Source organism: Calonectris borealis, chromosome 1, assembly GCF_964195595.1.
Source record: "Calonectris borealis chromosome 1, bCalBor7.hap1.2, whole genome shotgun sequence".
NCBI lineage: Eukaryota > Metazoa > Chordata > Aves > Procellariiformes > Procellariidae > Calonectris > Calonectris borealis.
In genome coordinates this window covers 37,806,847-37,831,180 of record NC_134312.1, presented here as the reverse complement: position 1 = coordinate 37,831,180, position 24,334 = coordinate 37,806,847, and the positions used below count along the sequence as shown (strand labels likewise).

The 24,334-nt window shown below is 44.6% G+C and overlaps 1 protein-coding gene across 2 annotated transcripts in view; it reads right to left on the bottom strand.

Annotated features, from left to right (window-relative positions):
* The window catches only part of SRGAP1 (SLIT-ROBO Rho GTPase activating protein 1), a 153,835-nt gene extending 130,162 nt beyond the window's left edge, over positions 1-23,673 (bottom strand). For both annotated transcript variants that reach the window (XM_075148809.1, XM_075148824.1), the window contains exon 1: positions 22,991-23,673. In XM_075148809.1, the coding sequence (XP_075004910.1) occupies positions 22,991-23,057 (67 nt within the window). In that variant the 5' untranslated portion in view covers positions 23,058-23,673. The remainder of the gene's footprint in view (positions 1-22,990) is intronic.
* Between the last annotated feature and the right edge of the window lie 661 nt (positions 23,674-24,334).

The window sequence follows — 24,334 nt, the reverse complement described above, 5'->3', positions numbered from 1 at the left end:
TACCCCCAGTTTTTTCCCCACTGCTTGTCCAGAAGGCAGGGGGCTGGAGGAAGTAGGAATCTGCATGAGATGACTAGGAAAGTTTTAATAACTAAGGTAAAAGAATATACCAAGTCATTTTACAGTAGAGTCCTTGAATGTGCTCATGCAATGTATTTTCACTTCATTAAGCACATAATGCCACCATCATGTAATAAGAATCTCTGTATCCCAATCCCACATAAGCTGGTGGCAAAAGGATCTCTGGCCCAACCTGGTGAGGAGAGCTTTCGAATTGGAACGACACGGGAGGAAGACGACAACTACAATCCAGTGAGGAAGTAGTAGACCAGGATGATAAGCAAAGGGGCCAGAGTAATGTGGACAAGAGAGACCTTGTAATCAACAAAACAGGATTGAAAGGGGACCACCTCAAGTATATGCACAGAAATAAGAAAGTACCTACCGGAAAACAGCATCATGGGGGAAGCTCACACCTATTCTGTGAAATCAGCATGACTGGGATACCTCTCCAACGTGCCTGTACATTAGTATTTGCAGTGTGGAGAACAAACAGGAGGAATTAGAGGTTTGATTGCAGTTGCAGGGCTACAATCTCCTCAGGATCATAGCGATGCAGCAGGATGGCTCACACAACTGGAGTACTACAATGGACAATTTACAATGGTTCTTTGGGGAAGGACAGGCCAGGACAGGGAGGAGAGGGAGTTGCCTTTCATGTGAGAAAGCAGTGGGAATGCATGGAGCTCTACCTTGGAATGGACAATGAGCCAGCTGGGACCTTATGGGTCAGTATTAGTGCGCAGACCAACATGGGCAGCACTGTGGTGGGTGTCCACTACAGACCGCCCAAGCAGGAGGAAGTAGAATATGAGGCCTTCTTCAGGCATCTGGAAGAAGCCTCATGGAAGAAGCCTCATGGTTGCAGGCTGTAGTCTTCATGGGAGACTTTAACCATCCCGGTAACTGCTGGAAGGGCAGCACAGCACAAGCAATCCAGGAGGTCTCTGGAGCACACTGATAACAACTTCCTGACATGGGTGACCAAGGAGCCAATGAGGGGAGATGCTCTGTTGGACCTCATACTTATAAATAAGGAAGAACTCGCCAGGAACATGAAGGTTGGAGCAGTCATGGCTGCAATGACCATGAGATGGTGGAGTTCAGGATCCTATGAGGGGGGAACGAGACAAATAGCAAGATCACAGCCCTGGACCTCAGGAGAGTGGACTTTGGTCTGTTCAGGCACCTGCTAGCAGCCCATGGGATACTGTCCTGGAGAGAAGAGGGTCTAGGACAGCTGGCTGATTTTCAAGGATCACCTCCTCCAAGCTCAAGAATGGTCCACCCTGATGAGCAGAAAGTCAAGCAAGAGAGGCAGGAAGCCTATATGGATGAACAAGGAGCTCTTGACAAAACTCAAACATAAGAAGGAGGCATATGAGAGGTGGCAACAGGGACAGGCAACCCAGGAAGAATACAGAGACACCAGCCAAGCATGCAGGGACAAAGTTAGAAAAGCCAAAGTCTGTCTGGTGTTGCATCTGGCTAGGGACACGAAGGGCAACAAGAAGGGCTTCTGCAAGCATATCACCAACAAAAGGAAGACTAGGGAAAAATGTGGGGCCACTGCTGAATGGAGCAGAGAACATGGTGACAAAGGACAGAGAAAATGCAGAGGTACTCAATGCCATCTTCACTTTGGACTTTAGTGGCAGGACTTGGCTTCGGCAATGTCAGATTCCCGAGACCAATGGGAAAATCAGGACCAAGCAAGACTTGGTACAGGAGGAGTAGTCTAGGGAACATTTATGCAAACTGGACATATATAAGTCCACTAGACCTGATGGGATGCATCCACGAATGCTGAGAGAGCTGGTTAGTGCCATTACAAGGCCACTCTTGATTATCTTCGAAAGGTCATAGCTATTGGGAGAGGTTCCTGAGGACTAGTGATGAGTGGTGTCCCTCAAGGGTCCGTATTGGGACCAGTACTGTTTAATATCATCAATGATAGACAGCGGGATTGAGTGCACTCTCAGCGAGTTTGCAGATGACACCAAGCTGAGTGGTGCGGTTGACACGCCTGAGGGATGGGATGCGATCCAGAGGGACCTGGACAAGCTCGAGAAGTGGGTCCATGTGAACCTCATGAGGTTCAACAAGGCCAAGTGCAAGCTCCTGCACCTGGGTCAGGGCAACCCCTGGTATCAATACAGGCTGGGGGATGAAGGGATTGAGAACAGCCCTGCCGAGAGGGACTTGGGGGTACTGGTGGATGAAAGGTGGACATGAGCCAACAATGTGCACTTGTAGCCCAGAAAGCCAACTGTATCCTGGGCTGCATAAAAAGAAGCATGACCAGCAGATCAAGGGAGGTGATTCTGCCCCTCTACTCTGCTCTGGTGAGATCCCACCTGGAGTACTGCATCCAGCTCTGGAACCCTCGGCACAAGGAAGACATGGACCTGTTGTAGCGGGTCAAGAGGAGGGCCACAAAAATGATCAGGGGGATGGAACACCTCTCCTATAAGGAAAGGCTGAGTGAGTTGGGGTTGTTCAGCCTGGAGAAGAGGCGGCTTCGGGGAGACCTTATTGTGTCCTTTCAGTACTTAAAGGGGGCTTATAAGAAAGATGGGGGCAGACTTTTTAGTAGGGCTTTAGTGATAGGACAAGGGGTAATGGTTTTAAACTAAAAGAGGGTAGATTCAGACTAGATATACGGAAGAAATTTTTTACAATGAGGGTGGTGAAACACTGGAACAGGTTGCCCAGAGAGGTGGTAGATGCCCCATCCCTGGAAACATTCAAGGTCAGGTTGGACAGGGTGCTGACCCCCCTGATCTAGTTGAAGATGTCCCTGCTCATTGCAGGGTGTTGGACTAGGTGACCTTCCAATCCAAACTATTCTATGATTCTATGACTAGAAAAAAGCAAATGTGACTCCTATCCTCAAGAAGGAAAAGGAGGAAAATCCAGGAACTACAGCTAAGCCAATTTAACCTTGATCCCAGGGAAAGTGAAGGAGCAACTAATTCTGGAAATAATTTCCAAACATATTAAGGACAAGAAGATGATTTCAAGTAGTCAGTATGTATTTATGAAAGAAAAATCATGACCAACCTGATAGCCTTCTACAATGAGATGATTCACTTGGCAGATAGGGGAAGAACAGTGCATGTTGTCTATCTTGACTTTAGTAAGGCTTTCAGCACTGTCCCCTAAAATATCCTCATGGAAAAACTGATAGAAGTATGTGCTAGGTGAACAGACACTGAGGTGGACTGAAAACTGGTTGAACTATCAATCTCAAAGACTTGTGATCAGCAGTATGAAGTCCAGCTGGTGACCAGTCATTAGCGGTATACCCCAGGGGCTGATACTGGGGCCAGTACTATTTAACATCTTCATTAATGACCTGGATGATTGGTCCGAGTGCATGCTCAGCAAGTCTACAGATGATACAAAACTGGGAAGAGCAGTTGATACACCATATGGTTGTGCTGCCATTCAAAGGCACCTCAACAGGCTGGAGAAATGGACAGACAGGAACCTCATGAAGTTTACCAAAGGGAAATGCAAAGTCCTGCACCTGTGAAGGAATAACCCCAGGCACCAGTACACAGTACTGGCTGGGAAGCAACTTGGCAAAAAAAAAAGTCTTGAGGGACACCAAGTTGAACATGAGTCTGCAATCTGCCCTTGTGGCAAAGAAGGCCAACAGGCTCCTGGGTTGCACAGGAAGGCGTTGCCAACAGGTCGAGGGAGGTGATTTTTTATCTCTACTCAGCACTGGTGAGATCTGCAGTGCTGTGTCCAGTTCTGGGCTCCCCAGTACAATGGGCATACTAGAGCGAGCCCAGCAAAGGGCCACAAAAATGGTTAAAGCACTGGAGCATCTGACATACAAGAAGAAGCTGAGAGAGCTGGGATTGTTCATCCCGGAGAAGAGAAGGCTCAAGAAGGATCTCAACAATGTGTAAAAATAACTGAAAGGGGACAGGGGAGAGGAAGAGAGAAGATGGAGCCAGGATCTTCTCAGTGATGCCCAGGGAAAGGACAAGAAGCAATGGGGCACTAACTGACATTCAGGAAAATACAACCTTTTAAAATTTCCACTCTCAAGTTACTAGTATCTCCCTTATGTGAGGTTACCTTGACTGGTCCTTGTGACAAACAAGAACCAGTCATGTTCAAGTCAGGCAACAGGAAGAGCCATTTAGTAGCACACTCTATAAATGCAACACAATGTCCCTGCCTCTTCTTCCTGGTAAAGGATCCCACATGCCAGTTGAGGTTGTTCCAAGGGGAGGGAGGACAATAGCTTTATTCTGCAAATTAATTACTTGTATGGGATGCAGCAAAGGGGATGCAAGATGTGTGTCAGGCAGGAGATTTAAACAGGTTCCAAGTATATTGCTACTGTGGAGTATCCTTTGCACCTCCACAAGTAAGATGCACTGTGTTCTGCACTTAAAATGCAGTTTACTGTTCACCCAATAAAACTGGAATGTTATATTTCTAGAACAGCCCACAAAATAAAATTCTGACCAATGAAGATCACTTCAGTTATTTAACGCAAAGGGCTGTGCCCTTCCTCTCCAAAAGCCTGACCAAAAGCCCACTGAAGTCAATAGTAGCTTTCTTCTGAATTTAGCGAGTTTTGATTAGGTCCTCTAAAGAGACATTATGGATTTTGCTCTGGAAAGCACTGTCTTGATAGTAAAGAGCAGGAGGCTGTAAAATACCCAAAGAGATAGGTAATTAGGGAAATGGACTGTCTTGAGCCATGTCTGAGAGCTCTTCTACCCAAACAACAAGTAGAATCAATCGTTTCCCAGACAACAGCAGTCTTTTGTCATTGTTGGATTTGGCATTTAAACTGCAGAGGACAGGCAAGGACGGGTAGCCAAAGCTTCATCACAACCATCTTTTTAAGGTGTTGCTTTAAAAAACTCATTTAAGACAGGAGATTATTCCACTGTCTCATCACACGTAATAAGCCAGTAAACATTAGATAAATGAGTACAAAAGAAAACCAGCTTCAAATTTGCTAGGTTTCCTCTTACCAGTGTCTGTTTGTATTTTTGCCAAAGGTCATTTCGAAGACAAATTAAGAAACCCTTGAACCTACTACATATTATTCCTTAAAGGTCCCAGTTTTATAATTTATTGCACACTGGCAATTTGCTGAGGCTGCGCAGAAGGTTATTGACTTCAAGACCTCGGCAACACAGAGTAATGTACACCCCAGAACAGACCAGAAAAGATTTATTGTCATTCTTCATGTTTAAAGGAAATACCGCATTGTATTTAAATCATACAAACTAAGTACAAAGATGAGTAATGGAAGAATGCAATTACAATGCATGTACAGAGCTAAAACCAAAATATGATAACAGTATAAACATTGCTATTAATTTTACATTGCAATAAAGGTATTTCCTGTACGAAAAAATAAAGTGAGCAAGAAAACCCAAAACCAAACCACTGAGTAAGTTAAAAAATATTTCCTTAAAATATCTTGACTCAGATGCTCAGAGATGTGGAGAAGGGGAATCTTATTTTAAGAGCTTCCCAAGTAAAAATTACTGGTTTATTGTAAACTCAGCACTTAATTTTGTAACCAGATGTGCTTCTTCCAAACTTCCTCCACCCCATCCATTGTTTTATTTATTTATCTGATTTAATGCAAGTTTCTCTTATACAAAGCAAGAAACAATGCAATTGAAACTCCTGTCCTAATTCAAGGTTTCTTTGTTCTATTATGAACCTTACTTGACTGCTCAATACTATTGCCCAGCAGAACAATACATATTTAAATCTCTAATCCCCACACGGGAAGAGAGTCCATTTGGAGCTCTGCAGTAACTATAACAAACTGGCTTGGGGACAAAATGTTATTAAAAAAATACGTATTAATCTAAACTTTCTTCCTAACTATAATGCTCCACACTCTGTACCCACTTATCTTTACATTTCTAACATTTTATACACTTACAGTCATGTGCATCTGCCTCCTGTACCACCTCATGAGGTTTGAACTGTGGAGAGGGTGGAAGTAGAGACCATTAAGAGACAGAGTTACTCAGAATTAGGTATAGTGTCAGAACACATCACAGGATTTGCACTACCACCCACGAGACTTCTGCAAACAAAAGGGACCTCCACAAACAGCTGCATTTCTCAGAAATTCTAGCCCTGGTAATCAGTGGCAAGACACGTAGGACAGCACTTTCAGACAGGCTATAGATTTTGCACTCAAAGATAAAAGTGACCAACAACCTTATTCCACCCAAAATAAATGCAAAACTTACTTTTCCAGCTCAGCTTTTCGTAGGCAACCTGCAGACATGAGCCTGTAGCTAACTGAGCTATTTATTCTGCAGAATGATAAAGAAGCACAATACCAATGTCATTTGTAAATTGCATAGGTGGGAGCCACTGAACACGACAGTGTCAAGCCTCTGAACATCTTCTTGTTAGAAATTTGCAGATGTCTATTGAAATGGTGGTGTTCAGTTCTGTTTGGAAGCATAATATAATCTAAGAGGCTCCCAAGGGAAATGCCTTATAGATCCTTGTTCATCTCTTGACCAAGCACACATTCCAAGTACGATCATGATACAGGCAAGTACGGATTCAGTAATGGGACAGCATCTGCAACCGGTCCCCAGCCATATAACGTGGTGCACACATAACCTTAATTATGTGACATGAATTTCAGGTCACAAGACAACAGTACCTCTAGTCACACAGAAGGAGGGGGTGTAGGGCCATGAGGAAGTGGGGCAGAAAGCAAGATCTTGGTCGCCAAAAAAAAGAATTTTTTTTTAAAAAATCATTGTTGTAATAACTTGCCCCACAGCTTGCCCCAAAATCCTACCCGGAGCAGCTCTCTGGATGGAAATGATTCTGATAAACTGGCTCTGGTCTATGGTCCACAGGCTGGCTCTGTTTGTTCAAGGCTAGACAGTATCATCATTATGGATTCAGGGACTTGCATTGAAAGCAAAAAAAAAATCACCACTCCCAAGACACACACAGTGTTCAGCAACACTATCCTGTCACCAAAGTACTTTTTCTATGACAATGTTTAGGGAAATAGCATGCCACATACGTAAAGTAATTCAGGAAACTTCTTTGAAATATGAACTCAAAGCTTTTTAATATTAACACAACTGTTGTTCATGAGGCAAAAATCATTCTCCTCATTCAATCTTCTATGGAACCTTTATTCCATCAATATTGCAATTTCACAGCTAAACATATTAATAGGGTCATAAATATTCAGATTATGTAATAAAGACAGTGACAGCAGACGATAAAATGCTGTTAACATTCATTTACAGCAGCTGGGAAGGCCCTGCCAAATGTTGCTTTACATAACAGGTCGTGACGCTCTGACTGCATTAAGCTTTCTGATCACTCTTCCTTTATCTGCTATGATTTTGAACACAATACAAGACAGCGCAGACTCACCAATGGATTTAGAAGGCCTTTCAAGCACACCAACATTTCAAAGGTTTAAAAGATTAAAATGTCAAAGAGAGCCTTGTGGTTACTATGTTTGTGAATTTATTTTATTGTACCATACTTTAGTTAAGCTATATGCAAAAAAGGAAATCAACATTCAGTAAATTGAAAACATCTCCACTACAGTTTTCACAAGGCATCTCGAGTACTACTGAAACATTCTGTAATGTATGCATAATCCTGTCCGCAATCTACATTAATTTTATCTTGAGAGTTGCATCTGAATGGGGTGACAGTTCCTGCTTTGCTTCAGTATATTCTGCATTACATTTCCTTTGTTTCAGTACATACTTAAGAAGTCAGGATTCCCAAAGCATGGATCAGATCCTACAAGCTCTCAGGCAAGCATCAGCCAGGCACGTGGACTGTGGGACTATGTCAGAATGTTTTACTGTAAAAAACGATGACTCACAGTTTGATTCATTCATTTTGCATATTTCCATGCCAAAATTAAGCCCAATCCTGCAGACATTTATGGAGATTAGTAGCTCTAGGAAGGTTAAGAGCTCTGGTGAGGTCAACAAATTCATGTGTGTAAAGTAAACAAGGCTGTACATAACAGGACACACACGGCAGCTACTATACTGCTTGTAAAAGCAATACCACTTCATTCATCCCTCCAGCCCTGCATTCGTTAGCAACTATTCAGAGCGCTGAATACATTACAAAGCCTAATGCTTTAACTGACTGAAATTTTACAGCAGTGGGTCTCAAGCTCTTCCTGCAGCCAAGGCTCATTAGAGAGAATTGACATGTCTATACACAAAGGAGGAGTTTCAGCTCCGGCTCCACCCTGCTCATGTGGGGCACTGCTTCAGCAAGGCCCACCTCACTGCCTGGGAAACCGCAAGCTAAAGTAAAGGAGACCTGACTAATTACCAGATGTTGGTAAAAATCTTAGCCATTACAGGAAAAATAAAATTCACAAAGGGAAACACCGGTTTCATCAATACTCATTTGGCTTTGTGAAGTCTGCATCAAATTGCCAGGAACTCGGTACTTGGTTTTTGATTTGAGTAGGGCTACCTTCAGTCACTTCTGGAGACTCTTGTCAGTGCATTCAATCACCCGAAACTAAGATCTCTCCTCACTTTAAATTAAGTGCTCTTGCCCAAGTTAGAGCAGAGTCTTGTCCCAGACTTGGAGAAGGAGAGACCAAAAGCGTTAGGTCTATTTGCACAAGAACTACAGAAGAGGTATGTCTTCCCAAAATCACAGACTGTTGAGATGAGATTCAAAGGGGTAATTCCAAGGTTATAAACACACTGTAATAGGAATAATGACCCATATGATCCCAATAACAGGTCTGAATCCCCACTGCACTATACAATGTGCAAGTTGTAACTTAAAAATCTCTCCCTCAGAGCATCTTGCAAATAGACATACAAGCAAGGCGGAGGTTCCTCAACTAGAGGTAGTTACCATAGCTAACCCCATGATCTCACATACTACCGATATCTTAGGAACTGAGAAAAAAGTAATCGCAAAAAAAAAGTAATTGTAAAAAAAAAAAGTATTTGGAATTAAATTTACTTTCAAATATCCTAACACAAGCAATGCTAAGGAAAAAAAAGCCACATAATGTAAACAGCATGTGCTCTGCAAGTCAGATGTTACAACTGAGAAAACAACAGATTACATATAAATACTTAGTTAGGGAACTGAAGTTTCTATTAAGTCTTCACATATATTCTATCTCCTTAGTTACAGTATCTTTAACAAGCTTATAAGCATCCTCTTATCCAATAGGAACTGCTACTGATTCAGGATGCATTAGCTATTCATTTAATACAACTGTCAATTACAATTTTTTAAAAAAAAAAAAGTAGTCAAATGAGTAGGTAGATAATTTACCGGGTAACTGAGTGGAGTGCAGGACAGAACCAAGAACAAATTGTTCTTTCCAACACAAAATATGCCAGTGCACAAATTCAGAAACATACCTGAAGGGTCTTCTTAAATCCCCCTTTTAAATTAAGTTGAAAAGAATTTGGACATTTCCATCATTTCCATCTTCCTGCCTAATTCTGAGCTACGGTACTTTGCATACAGCTGTTCAAACAACCTGACTTCACCACATGCAGCTGAAGTAGTACAAGTAAAGAATAGGCATGTTAATACATCCAAGTAAAGCCCAATATCTACAAGTACCTTGGCTTTTTGAAGTACTGTCTGCTGCCCTCCAAAACAGTTCTGCAAAGGAAATAACCTGATCAACTGCCATGACTGATAAAGAGTTCTTCAGGTTTCCTTCTTCTTACAGCTATATTAATGCACTGTAATCGTTCACCTCTCTAGTCACTAAACCCCAAAACATTCACTGTTATTTGACTAACAACTGCAGGCTCGCCTCAGTAATATTTGCAGATCCACTCTTCCTTCCTCCTTAAACATCAGTTGAGGTAATTTTTCCACCCTCAAACCTCCCCTCTCTCCCCACTCTTCACAGATATGAAATAAGGCAGGAATATTTGCAGAGTAAGTTTCTGGTGGCTGCAATGAAAGCTGTTTGTGAATCTGCAACGCAGGCAACCGGGTAGCAGGATCGCCATGGGACAGAAGACTGAATATGCTGTATGAAGGGAGTGCTGCAGGAGGAGTCATCGGAACAACGGTTCAAGCAAACAAACATACATTCGTGAACCTTTCAAATAACTCTGAACAAACATTTTTTTTGTACATTGTCTGCAAAACTAGAGACAATCTGCCAACAATTGCCTTAAACGCTGGCAGGGCGTTAAGATTAAAAATCAATACAAAGGAAAGGATTGGGTTTTTTTTCTGTATACTGTATGACCACATCCAATGAATAAATAAGGCATCCTCTGAATAATTCCCCCTCCAGATTAATATAGTAAGTATTCTTAATTTAGAATGATCACACAAATATCTCAATCCTACAGTCCTCCCCCTTTTCCATTTCTTTAAAAAAAGAAGTAGAGCAAGAACACACACTTGCTGGAATACATAGTGAGACCCGTATCTCTCAGGTGACTGCTCTAACTACCAGGCAATGGATTCATAATCACCCTGTAAATAACTAAATATTCATTAAGTCTGGGAAAAAGCAGGAGAGCTTCAACAAACAAGAAAACAGGGAGACTTGTCCCAGAATACTCTGTTCCCTAGTTCTCAGAGCAATCACTTGCAAGGTGGGAGAGCTGGATTCAAGACTCAATTTTGAGTAAGATAAAGGTAGCAAGGTGTGAAATCAGACAACTCAGGCAAATGCTCTGATAGTTAGGAAGGATGCACTGATCAGATTCTTAACACCGCAATTTCGTACACATTTCCACGTGGCTCAGCAAAAGAAGCTAACATTTTTAGGTCTTCTCCGATGGCAACTCAAATGACATCAGCACGGATGGGGCCGGCACTTATCTCTTGCCTCTGCCAGCTGGAGGCAAGGCTGCTTCTGGTCTATAAATAAGGGAACTATGTTACTGAGACGCTGTGTTTCAAATTATAACTCCTGCAAACAGTTTGCAGAATAAACATGTAGGCCAGTATATGCAGTCACATAAACATACCCACAGCCACCTCTGAAGCAAGACAGCAGCCAAAGGGGAACTAAACATGCCATCTGAAAGGCAAACATAGGAGCTAGAGTTCTTTTATGGATTTAATCCCATGGGATATTTTTCACCCTAAGCCTCTTTGAGCCCATATGGAAGACTGTGAAAACTGCTGTTGTAGCCTGAAAGTCTGTTCTCTCAGGCCTGAGCAGAGACCTCCCTCGTTACACAGAGGCCATCCTGCAGTCACCACAGAATGACACAGAGCTATACTGAAGTGGCTGGTGGGCCACCAAAAAGGCATGCACTTGGTATCTCCTTGAATAGTCCCTCTGCCAACCCACCCCCTCTCACTAGTAATCCACTACTTTGCTAGTCAGGGTTGTACATACTGGAGGAATTACACTTTGGCTCTTATTTTCATCGATTTTGCCCTTTTGATATGAAAAAGAGGGTTTTCTTGCTCAGCATTATCAAACCAGTTGTGAGGGATTGTCCAGAAAGGTTTCCCAGAGATGTTCTGAAAGACAGGCAAAAGCTGCTAAGCAAATTTTACGCATATTAGCTACTTGGTCTTTGGTGGTCAGAGTTATCCTTGCTCTTTCACCAGCCTCTCAGTACTGCATGCCTCATTGCAGCCTAATGCAACATACATATACTTCACCAGATTTTTTTTTAGACATAAAAGCAGTCTCATAAGGAAAAGGTGCTCCAGTTTTCTGTATGTAGGTACATTCAGCCAAAGCCACACATAATTCAGTATTCACTTCCCCCTGTTCTGCTATGTTAGCAGGTAGAAGCAGCGCTGGAGCCCTGCTCAAACACAGACTATTTTTCTTGTTCACAGTTTTGCCAATAACATTTTCATATTTTTCTTTACTTAAAGTACCAGAGACATCTCCACAAGACCAGATATCGTGCCTCCCTAAGGTGCCTTTATTCAGAACGGTTATCATGATAATGCATTAAAACCTTGGCAGAAAACATCTGAAGCAGGAAGAAGTCTCAAAGGAGGGTTGGAGGAAAAACAATAAAACCCCCAAATCTCACACCCCATAACCTCTTAGGCCCAACAGAAACCTGAAAAAGTAACATTTTATTCCATATTCCCAATATATAGGTTCTGGCTTAAACAAGTTTTGTTTGTTAATAGAGAGCTGTCTGTCTAGACTCCAGTGAAGGTCAGTAACTTCAATCACGTACAAGGAACAGGATGGTTCAAGATGCTCCTGGCTGCTTGTTTCTCAGTAAGGCCATATGATCAAGTTTGTGAGGGGTAGTGTATTCCACCATCCCACAGGTAAAGGTAAAGACAGCAGTGAGAGTACTGCTTAAGCAGCAGAGGATTTGACCCACAACTACAACATCATGGCATCAGAAGTGGCTGGCAATTAAAAGATTACAATACAGTTGACGATAATCCGATGAGCTCAGCTGCAGATGCACACAGACTGCTCACAGCAGGCTGCTGGGGAAGAAGCAAAGTCGGGCGTGCATGACAGCACTCGCTGCCGCGAGGCTCCTCTGCAGCACCCCGGGAGGAGAGGAGCCACTGGTGAGTGGGGACCTGCTACCTGCACTGGGCTCCCTCATCTCTTCTGCACAGGGGACCTTCTCCCACTCTGCACGTGGTTGTGACTTCAATGCAAGGATATCTGAGGAGATTAACGCTTTTGTTCTATTTTCTGTCATGACATTAAGGATCTCACTAATTTTATGCACCGTTACTTGGAAATTAGGAAGGCACAAATACATGAAGGCAGCATTAAAAAAGGCACATAATGCACACAACCCTATTACATGAGGAGGGCAACGAAGCTAGTGAAGGGCCTGGAGCACAAGTCTTATGAGGAGCGGCTGAGGGAACTGGGGTTGTTTAGTCTGGAGAAGAGGAGGCTGAGGGGAGACCTCATCGCACTCTACAACTACCTGAAAGGAGGGTGTAGCGAGGTGGGTGTTGGTCTCTTCTCCCAAGTAACTAGCGATAGGACAAGAGGAAATGGCCTCAAGTTGTGCCAAGGGAGGTTTAGATTGAACATTAGGAAAAATTTCTTTACTGAAAGAGTGGTCAGGCCTTGGAACAGGCTGCCCAGGGAAGTGGTGGAGTCACCATCCCTGGAGGTATTTAAAAGACGTGTAGATGAGGCCCTTAGGGACATGGTGTAGTGGGCATGGTGGTGTTGGGTTGACGGTTGGACACGATGATCTTAGAGGTCTTTTCCAACCTGTATGATTCTATGATTCTATGATTCTATGATTCTACATTGGGTCTTAACCTCAAGTAGTCTGTTGGGCAGCAAAGACAGCATAGTTGTCAAGTTCTTAAACATACCAGTTACCCATTTGCAACACAAAACACACAAGCTAGCTCTCCATTACACAGCTGGTTCTTCATGGACCCGATATTATACGTGCCATGAATGCAGGCACCAATTTGCCACATGCACAAGTCACCTATGAACAAGAGTTTATATACTTTCATTTCTTCTAATCATCAAATTAGTGATTTGCAAGAGGAAAAGCGCGCTGTGCCATCTAAACACTTGTAACAACCTTGGTGTATTAAGTATCCTGTAATAAGGGTGAGAACTTTTTTTCTCTTTAGTATACCTTTTGAATGCCTGCATGAATACTGTCAAAGGAGTAAGAGTAACTTTATGCCTATCAACTGAGTCGCAGCATGTTTTGGTACAGAGGCTTGTACTGCAGTGTATCCAGCAAGCAAGTAGAACAATGTGTAGAGGCCCTAGACAGCTGTCTGACACAGTGCCCTGAACTACCACCAATATAAAACTTTAAGGAAAGGGACTGTGCGGATCATCAAGTCCAGCCTGCCATTACCACAGGCAATATCATATAATCTTTCCTAAAAGATTATTTACTGGACAGTCATCATTGTTTTAAAAAAAAAAAGAAAGGCTAAAGTGTTTTTTTCACCAGAAAAAGCAGAATAACAGATCTTCTTGTTCCATAATATAAAAAAAAAAAGAATTAAGTGACTTGTAATCCTTTCAATTTCTCTATTACTTTCCAGCACAGTAACTTAATTGTTAAGTTAGAAAGTTTCAGTTCAGATGCCTGCTCATTTTGGTACTGAATGAACACTTATTTTATCTTGCCTCTGACCTAACACTTTAGATTGTTTATCCTCTCTTCTCTTAAAAAAGAGGCAGAGGGGAAAAGCAGAGAACGGCAAGGCTTAGAAGAAGACAGGCTGTTGAAAGAACAGAGCCATACAAGTGCTATCACTGAATCTTACTAGACTTCTGCTGTACTCTGTACTTTGTAAACATGAGCAGATTCCTCCTATTTTCAGAAAGCAGATACTCTGGAACTGGCCAGAACAGAAGAGACTGGTTTCTTTTACCATATGAAAGAATGTACACTGGAAAGTGAAAGGGGATCAGCACATCTCCTTATTTAGTTTAGCACACAGACAGAGCAAAGTCAAAAGTGTGCTTTGTTCCACTTCTGATACCTTGGAAGAAACAAGTCAAAGCAGCATCTTGAAGACTCCCAACACAAGACAGCAATAACGAACTTCTTGCAGATCCTACAGATGGAGTAATTCCGATGAGTAAGCACTGAGTCAGTTAAGGAGTCTGGATAGTCCGTTTACATGAATCTGCAGTAGTCAGTTACGTTTCCCACAACAGCTAATTATGTAAAGGGTTACAATCATTACTTCCTGGAAGTCATCATCCGGTAAGCCAGCTGCATTTGCTTTTTATTCCCAATATAGTTAAGAAGAAATACTACACCATAAGTGTTCTAATTATATTTTTTGTAACTTCTATTCCACAATAAAAAAAATAATTTCATGTCTAGTATATTTTGAGAATGTTGTGGTTAATATGCTAATACAGTTCTCTTGCCTGCTTGTCAGCACTTCTACACCTGTAATGGGAAGTCTCAGGAGGTTGCAACTGAAACTCAAACAGGTTTTATTGGTCAATAATAGATAACGTAACAAAGTTAATAGGTACATTCTAACTGATGAATGAGTGATCATGCTTCTAAACAAGTTCTACTGAAACTTTTTCTAGGAAAATGACAGACGAAGAAAAGCTTTTTTTCTTTTCTCACCACTCTGTAATTAAAATCAACCCCCTAGATGCTATGATCAAGGTAAATGCAGATGAAGTACCCACACACTTTCAGAGGGACTTCATTAAAACCGGATCAACTGCACTGTCCTGCACCAGATAGAGTTAGAAGTTAATGACACAGGTCATTCTTAACTCATTTCACAGATATGATTATTAAAGAGTCAAATCATAAAGCATACACTTTCTCCACAGCATTTTCTGAGAGTATTTAGTGGTTTTGCTGGTCTTTATTTCCTAGAGATTTTTCTGAGATAGGAGGCTGGGCCCTTTTCTTGCCCAAATGTTTCAAGTGAAAGACTATGAAGAGCACCTTCTGTTCCTACCTGCAACACCTACCTCATTAGCATGCATCTAGAACTGGGATGATTTTATTGTGCCAACCATGAACTAAAACAAGCATTTTCTCCTTTTAGAGAAGACAAACTGTTCATTGTGTTTGTACTCACTGACTAGCAGAGAGTACTACAAAGTCATGATCATGCCCATATACGAGCCAGTTCTTGGAAACATTAGGATTAGATTTGCTTGCATTTATTTCCAAAACATTCTTCATTTTCCATAAAGAGATTGCATCTTAATCTCAGGATTTATCAAACGGTCACATCGAGGTAAAGTCCAGATCTTCAGTGGATTGTATGATGCAAGATTGAACATCGCACCTTGAAATTCATAGAGGTATATGCTTGAGAAATAGTGACAAGAACAGAGGGGAGGGAAGGGGCTGTTGAAGAGATTTCCCCTGTTCAATTACTAAACTGTAGCTAACAGAAAATGGCTTGAGAATACCAGCGTTTTGTCTGGACAAGATGGATTAGTGGGTAGAGCACAGGTAAAACGTAATAACTCACCTTTAGCCTACCAGGTGGCTATAACAGACTTGTGACACACTTCTATGTCTACCAGAAGATAACTTCCACAAGCTGCAGAAAACAGTAGATTCCTGAGGAAGTGGTGCCTCAGGATTACCGCTCCCATTACAACAGATCAAAGCGAATTCTTTGTCTTAGAGCACTCCCACAGGACCAAGCCACCACACAAACTGCCCGAACAGCCTGCAGTTGTTTGTCTTGGAAACAAAGGAAAAAGAGCAGTGATAACCAACTCCTTTGGTTTTGGTGCCAGATATAGTCTTGGTAATGTAAAACACATGCAGCAAGCAGTCTTCCTGTGCAGACAGCTCTGCCTCTTACCCGGGAGATGGTCCCATGCTCTCAGCAATGGCCTTCTGTGCTTCATCCCAAGTATCTGCTACTGCACAGCCCACCAGCCTCATCCCTGTTAGTGCTACACAAGCAGCGCTGCCAGACATTGCACCTTTAACCACTTGCCTCGGTTTTCAGCTGTTGCTCTTCCTCCACATGCATGCATACATACATATACACATACATACATACATACATACATACTCCCACAATCTCTTGAACCTCAGGGTATTTGCACGGTGCCCGAGAGACAAGAAGTGGGGAAAGAAAAGACATGAAGTCACTTCAGGCAGAACAGGCTATTCATGACTGGCAGCTCCCGGACTGACCAGCACAGACCAAGGTCAGGCAGATGCCTTGGAGATGGCCAGTACTTGATCGGAGCAGCCCAGATAGCTCAGAGCGGAGAGCACAGGGGGGTCCCAGGGCGGTTGGGAAGCCAGTCACAGAGGAAACACTGCCCTGAGACTAAAACCTGCGGGAAACAAAGGGGCGCAGGGCGCAAGGAGCCCCGGTACACATTTAGACTAATCGCTCACACACAAAAACAAACCCCCGCACTCCAAAGCCTATTTTGCTCTGTGAAAGCCGAGCAGTAAGAGTAGATTAGACTCTAATAGGGATTAATACAAGTTAAGGTAGCACTAATTTCCACTAGAGAGATGAGAAAGGTTAGATGTGGGATAGCGTGACAGCTAGATGTAGCAGGGGCTTGAAAAAAAGGTAAAGGGAAGAACAAGCACCACAGGAGCTTCTACTGACACCTGCCTGGCTCCGTTTGTGCTCTCCCCCACGTCCAGCCCTGTCCAAAACAGAGATTAGATGTGGTGCACTGTCAAACCATGGTCAGTGATTTCTAATAGGCTGTGTAATGGTCAGCAGGGGACTTCTTATCCAGTCTCAACAGGACTGACCCACTTTTTTCCAGTGCTACCATCCATCACCTCTGACTGACAAGGAGACCAGTTTTTACAAAAGGCAAAACCTAACCCAAGTGAAGTTAGAGGCAGAAAATGAGACGAAATTCAGATCCCATTCTGTCTTACCGCAGCCATTTCAAAGCTATAAGTTTAATTTTATTAGCAACTAGGACTTCAGTTCATAAAAAAGTGACCAATAAAAGATAATGGCAGGAAATTAAATGAATCTTAGCATGATTTAGAGCATTGCTCTGCAACAGCGAAACTGCACAGAAAGTACACTTGGAAAGGGAAAAAAAGACCCAAAGAAGTGATCATAAAAGGATCCAAACTGCTTCAGAGTCAGAGGCGAGTTAAAGCTTTCTCAGAGGCTTAACAAAAAAAGCACAGGTATACACAAAACGTACACATTAAGTAGGCATTACGATTGCAAATATTGCCAGAAAGAAACACTGGTCAGACAATACATTCCTTGCTCGCCCTTTCATGTGTGCTATAGCAATTAGGACTTTATTCACCTTTAAATTCAAGTAAAATAATAAATGTAGTTTCACTGCAGTGCTGGGAGACACCAGCTGCAGTGTGTGGTCAAACCAGGAAAAAAGTCTACTTTCCTGACTGTTGGCCATATTTTCAAAAAGGTAGCAAGAAAAGGCTTTTTTTTCATTAATTATATAGAAAGACTAAGAGGCCAAAACCTCAATCATGACCTTTGGGGCTTTTTGTAGGGCTCCCCCCACCCCCCAAATAATTTTGTGCACAGTATTGAACTAAAACTAGTTCCTTAGTTTTCATTCCAAGAAAGCTGTGAGAAGAGTACTGAATATGTAGGTTAAAAAAAAAAAGGAAGATTGTTCAGTTTATGACTGAACTACCTAAACCTGCAGATACCCCTTCCAGCTGCATAGCCAACTACAAACTCATTAACATTTACCTGTACAATTGAAGTTTGTACTCTGAAGGGAAGGATCAGAGAGCAGGAAGAAAGTAGTGGGGGAAAAAGGTAAGGAACTATCCTTCATTAGCCTGTCTCTCGAACAACATGTAATTCAAATTGAAAAACAGCACGGAGGACAACATCCTTTCTGTCTAAGACAAAACTCATCGTGGTCAAGTTCTTTGATCGGAAAAATTTCTACTGAACCACACTGGATAAACGTGAACTTTGGAAACTGGCATCTATTCACCAGAATTTTTCACAATAAAACCCGAGAATTCTGGCATCATCCAAGGCACCAAATTTTTCATTACGAAGATTTTTTTCAAAATTAGTCATGAGATAAGTTTACTAAAACGTCAATCCAATTTGTATTTCAGAACTCAGCCTTTCCTCAGAGAAGCTTCTGTTGTTGTTGTTTTAATTCTAGATTGTTTTAATCTGAAGTAAGTTGAAATTCAGTTTCACAAATTAGAATTTTCATTTTCCATAAAAATTAATTGGGCAATGTAATACAGAGTGCTAACAAGTTGTTTCTGGTGGAAAATAGGAGCATTTTGTTCTGAAGAAGACCACACAAATATTGATCTTAGGGAAGTGTCTCCCTTCACAAAGCTGCTTTTGGGCTTCTACTTCCACTCAGTCACTTCCAACTGGAAAATGAAGGTAGAAAAAGGAAGCATTTAAGTCGCTCTTCCCCCAGTCCTTTTCAGTTGGAGATGCAGCTGTGTAGGAAGGCCAAAAGACTGTTAAACTCCAAAGATCCTCAACAGTTCAAACCATACAGAGGATCTCACTGAATAGACAGGCCCAGATAATTAGGCAGCACAATGCTTACCTATTCAAAGCACATTTCTCCTTTGCGTGGAGGGCCAGTTACAAGTTTTAAGAAGGTAAACATGCCAGTGTAACACCTGAATCATCTGAAAGCTATTGAGCAGCATCCCTGATCCTCTGCTACTACTACACATTTCTCTTCCAGAGGGATAAATTTTTGAAGTGAGCCAGGTATTCAAGATCTCACTAGCTCACCCTTCACCATACCTGAGATACCCACATGGACATCAGAGGATGCTCTAGTATTTCTTTGCTACTGTGGATTGCTCAGTAACTTATCAACAGACACTACTTTACGTTATCAGCAGTACCAAGGAGCAGCTAATCCTCAGAATACAAAAGGTAAGATAGTAATAGGCTACTATTGTCAATTGAGCTTTGGTTAAGGAATGTTATGTGTATAAATCTAAGTAGGGTCATGTATCAGAAAGTTAATACTCAACTCCTAACTATACCACCACTCTGCTGCTCATTTAAACAGGATTCCTTCCACTTTCTAGCTCTAGTCGTATCCCCCACCCCAGCTGCAAGGTTGGTAGGAAATCTACCTCTAATGATTTCAGAGGGCCTATAAAATTCTCACATTCTTCAGAAAAGACACGTACAATTGATAGTCTGGATGATCAGGGATATTTTAAGAAGTGATTTTACTCAGTAATCCAATACACTCTGCAGAAAGTCTACAAGGCACATTGCCCAAGCCATTTTAACAATAATATAAATTGTTCCTCAGAACTGTCAAAATGTTCTTGAATAAACAAGCTCTTGATGCCTTTCCTAAAGCTTTTGAATTAGAGTGTGTAACATTGCTGAGAAGTAGGTGCTTCAGCAAAATTATCAAGTAACAAGGTCATTCTGGAACTGAAGTGTATCAAGATAGCTCACTTCCAACGAGTAAGAGTTACAGAACCAAGCAATACTTCCCACGTGCCTTTATGTCTACAGATTAAGGTGCCTGTGTCATCATAATATCCTTACATCCCCAAAACAATGGGTAGGTATCCATGTAGACAGATCTAACTTCAGTGTTAAGTCATCCTTAAGAAATATCCTTCTGCTTTCTATATGATGTGCAGAGAAGCGAACACAATTCCCTTACTGCTACAATTGGGATAGTTCTTGACAGAAGTTAGCCTGAAGAACAGGGATGTTGCAAAAAAATGTGCGATAAGGTGCTCTGCCCAACAAGTCAGAAGTACCTTGTCCACTTCAGCTTGACAAACAGGTAACATTTGCAGGCTTTCTACTGTTCCTGTCCACTAAAGCAACAGCCAATCTACTGATATTGCTAGAAGTCCAAGGAGAAGATGTCAGTTTACACCACCCAGGAACCAGGCAGAACAATTAACATCTGTTACTGCTGACTATTTGAGGAGTTAAGAGCAGAAAAGCTATGTGAAGAATGGCACTGTTAAATCCTCATTTCCAAATATGGCACCATATACATACTCTACAGGCCATGTACATTAGAGGCCCCTCTTTCTTCAGTATCAATATTCAGACATCTTACGACAGGATTTACAAACGCACATCAGTGGCATGGTTTCTGAATCGCTAACACTGGTGTTCAGCATGCTGGGCTCAATGCAATCTCATAACAAGGTAAGGGATATATGTGGTGTTACACTCCTTTGCATGCGCTTGTCCAGAGGACCTCAAATGGCCAGTTTGCTGCCAAATTGTCCACATCTTTCAGGCAACTAAACATGTCAGCAGTGAGAAATCAGCTAGCCGTTGCAAACACCAGAAATCATAAGCAGCAAAAACGTTTTGGCCACACCCTTTCTCCCATCCTAATGCACGAAATTCCAGGTAGTATATAAGGACCTGCATTTCCTGCAGTTATATTCACTTAAAGTTACCTTGCTGGCTAATTAGGACTGATTCCTTAGCCCTTGACCTAACATCAAAAAGATTTTCAAGGTACCACACAATGGTATTATTACTTTGTTATAGTATCACTGAGCTAGCATTAGGCAGAATTATGTCTTGGTACAGACAGTTCTTGCCACCTGAAATACAATTGTAGTGATGCTAAAGAAAAAGAAGCTCTGGCCCAGTATACTTTTTTAAACAGCTGCTAATCAACAATTGAAGTGAAGCAGTCAGCACCAGACACACCGCAGACCACCACAAAGGAGCAAAAGCAAGTCAAAATTCCTACTAAGCTATGTTTACAAATGCTAACTCCCTCTGCAGTTATGATGGGGGACCATGACACCAAGGAGCCAGGTTATCAGAGATGCTTGCTGCCTTAATCTTTGTTGTTTATGAAATGATCTGATACATGTAGCTGAAGGGCACGGTATTTTTTCTTCATTATTCAAAAGAAAAGAACGGCTTATATAGCAATTGGCTGTAGTTAATAAAGGCTGAGCAATCGTGTTAGGAGGAGGCAAAGAACAGCCTGCACGCTCTGCAAAGAGCTTAAGATCTTGGAACATTTTTTCTGCTCAGTGATCAAAACAAATCTCCACCATCTCCACAGAAAGACAGAAGTACCGATCCTCCAAGGGCTCAATGGCAGTGAATCCACCAGCTATGTGAGGGCTGTCTCAGCCCTGCCCATGTCAAACAGACACTTGAAGCATGGCCTACCTGCCAGTTCAGGGAAGAGCCCTCACTGCCCACCTATTTTAAGCCTAAATCCCTTCCTGGACCCAAAAAGACTTTCATTGGTGACAGGTATTCTTCACAAAAAGTTAAGCTCAGGAAGAAGAAAACTCAAAGACTACCTCTTTCCTTTTAAAAGGAAAAAGGACAACAAAACCACAAGAATTGTCTTGAAAATTTGATCTCTCAGGATCAAGTAAGAGGAAAAAAAAATACTGTGCAATTACAGAAAGTCAACAAATCTTTGAACAGCTGTGGAGTGGTTCCTCCCACCCCATTTCAGACAGCTCGATTTGAAAGTCCCCAGCCCTTGCCTGCGTGGGGCAGGAGGGCTCCCGAAGCCCAACAGACCTGCATGGGGACATGCTCCGTCTCTGCATGGAGACCGCAGGCAGCATCAAGCAGGATCCACCCCAGGTACATAAAGAGCACACCCACATCATTTTAATAAACAGAGTCCAGGTGTCACATAGCTTTTTAAACGCTGCATTTCAGGTTTGCATCCATCCTCCAAGCTTGGATTTATTGCAATTTGTGGATTATGCAATATATTCCCCAACAGCATCCAGAAGAAAAGGATGTGCACCAAGAGACCCACACCCCACCGCCCATGCCGCTACTTCCCATTCTCTGTTCCACCCAAGACGCTGGCAGAGGGGAAAATGCTATGCAAGGAGAGGAAACTCGAGGGTCTGGAAGCGCTGGTGGCTCAAGCCAGGGTCTGCCGGCGCTGTCCTTGGCACAATAGTTGGATGCGATACAGCCGGGCGATGCGAGGCTGAAATACTTCCTGGGATGGCTGAAAGGGCTCATTCAATAGTCAGGGATAATTCTTTATTAGCCATCTTCCACAGCCCAACACAGAAACTACAACCCTGAGGGGAGGGTGGGGGACACCAGCCATGTGCCTTAAGAAAGGGGCATGGCTTACTATTGTCTCTCGCCTCAGTCCAACTGCTAAGCCTTTTTTTTTAACCCCCCCTCCAGTGTTACCGAAGTCGGTGGAGGACGGGAAGGTGCTCCGCCGGGACGGGCAGCTGCCGCCCGGCCCCTGCCCCCGCCGGCCCCTCACACAAACCGGAGTGTGGGGGGGGGGGGCAGCGGCCGCCGCCCGCCGCCCTCGCCCCGCTCCCCGCCGCCGCCGCCCCGAAGTTCAGGCAACCGGGACCGACCGCCCGGACGGCGGTGGAGGCGCGGCCGGCCTCGGCCCGCAGCCCCGGGGGAAAGGGGCCGGCAGGGCGGCCGGCCCGCCACGGGGGCTCCCGCCGCCGCCGCCCCGGCCCCCGAGGCCGGGGAGGCGCCTCCCGCGCCCCGTGCTTACCTTTCACTTGACTTTCATACTCCGCTATAATCTCTTTGTCCTTTTTGAATCTGCTCGGGGTTGACATTATCCACTTGCTTCTTCCGCTTCTCCGCTTTCTTCTCCTTGTTCTAAATTATTATTATTATTAATTATTATTTTTCTGGAGGGGCTCCCAAGTTGTATCAGATGGCCACAAGCCCGAGCGAGCGCGGCGGCCGGGGCGGCGGCGGGCGGCTGGCCCCGCGGGAGCGCCGCCGGCACCGGAGGCGGCAAGGCGGGGAGGCGGCGATCAGACTAACCCCGGCGCGGGCACCATCGCCTCCCGGCACCGCCGCCAGCAGCAACGCGGTCCGCGGCCCGGGGCCGCCGCAGGGCGGGGCGGCGGAGGAGCTGCCGCTGGCCGCGGGGCACCCGCTTCCACTAGGCGAGGGCGGGGGCCCGGCGGCTGCGCCCCACCATTGTTATCTCTCTTCACGCACTCGGGAGAGGGGAAGGGAAGGAGGGAGAGGGCGCGGGCGGTGGGCGGGAGGCAGGAGGCAGGCAGGCGACCGCGCTCGGTCCGTACGCCAGAGGCACTGGTTACTCCTGTCGCCGCGCTCGCCTGGGTGGGGACTCGGGGCCGGCGCCCCGCCGTGACTAACCCCGGGCGGCAGCGCGGAGGCGCATGTCCCAGCCCCGCAGCCCGAGCAGCGGCCGGCGCGGGGCGGCACCCCCGCCGCGCCCTGGAGAGGTGTCTCCGGGAATAAACTTCTCCCCGCCCTCCCGCCGCTCTCTCCTCCCTTCCTGCCTCTTCGCCCGCCTCCGCTCCTCGCTCGCCTCGTCCCCGGTGGCGCCCGCTCCGCCTCCCCCCTGCCGGCAGCCGGGGCGGGAGCGCGGCCGCCGCCCACCGCCGCGCCGCGGGCCGGGCCCGCAGGCCCGCCGCCCGCCTCCCCCGGCTGCCCCGCGGCGGGAGGCCTAGCAGGCCCGGCGGGCCCGGGAGGGAAGGGGCCGCCGCCCCCGCCCCGCGGCCCGCAGCGAGCATATGGTGGCCGGGTGCCCTCAGGGGACAAGGGTGTGAGGCGGCATTATGGTGACAGAAAGCTCTTGATCCGGCGGGGAAAGTTAAAGCCCCGTGCTGCCGCCGCCGCCAAGCCGCACGGGGAGGGGAGAGGCCGGAGGGGAGATTCGTCCTTCGGGGACCCGTTTTCCTCCCCCCCTTCTGTGGAGGCAGGGCACGGCTGTGCTGAGCTGTGCCCAGGAACGGGTCCCCAGGGGGGCCAGGGGCATGGTGGCACTGAGGGGAGAGCCCTGTCCCTCAGCACAGCGGGTCTCCTTCCTCTGTCCTCGCCCGCGTGGTGCTCCCGGTCGGATGCAGCTTATTCT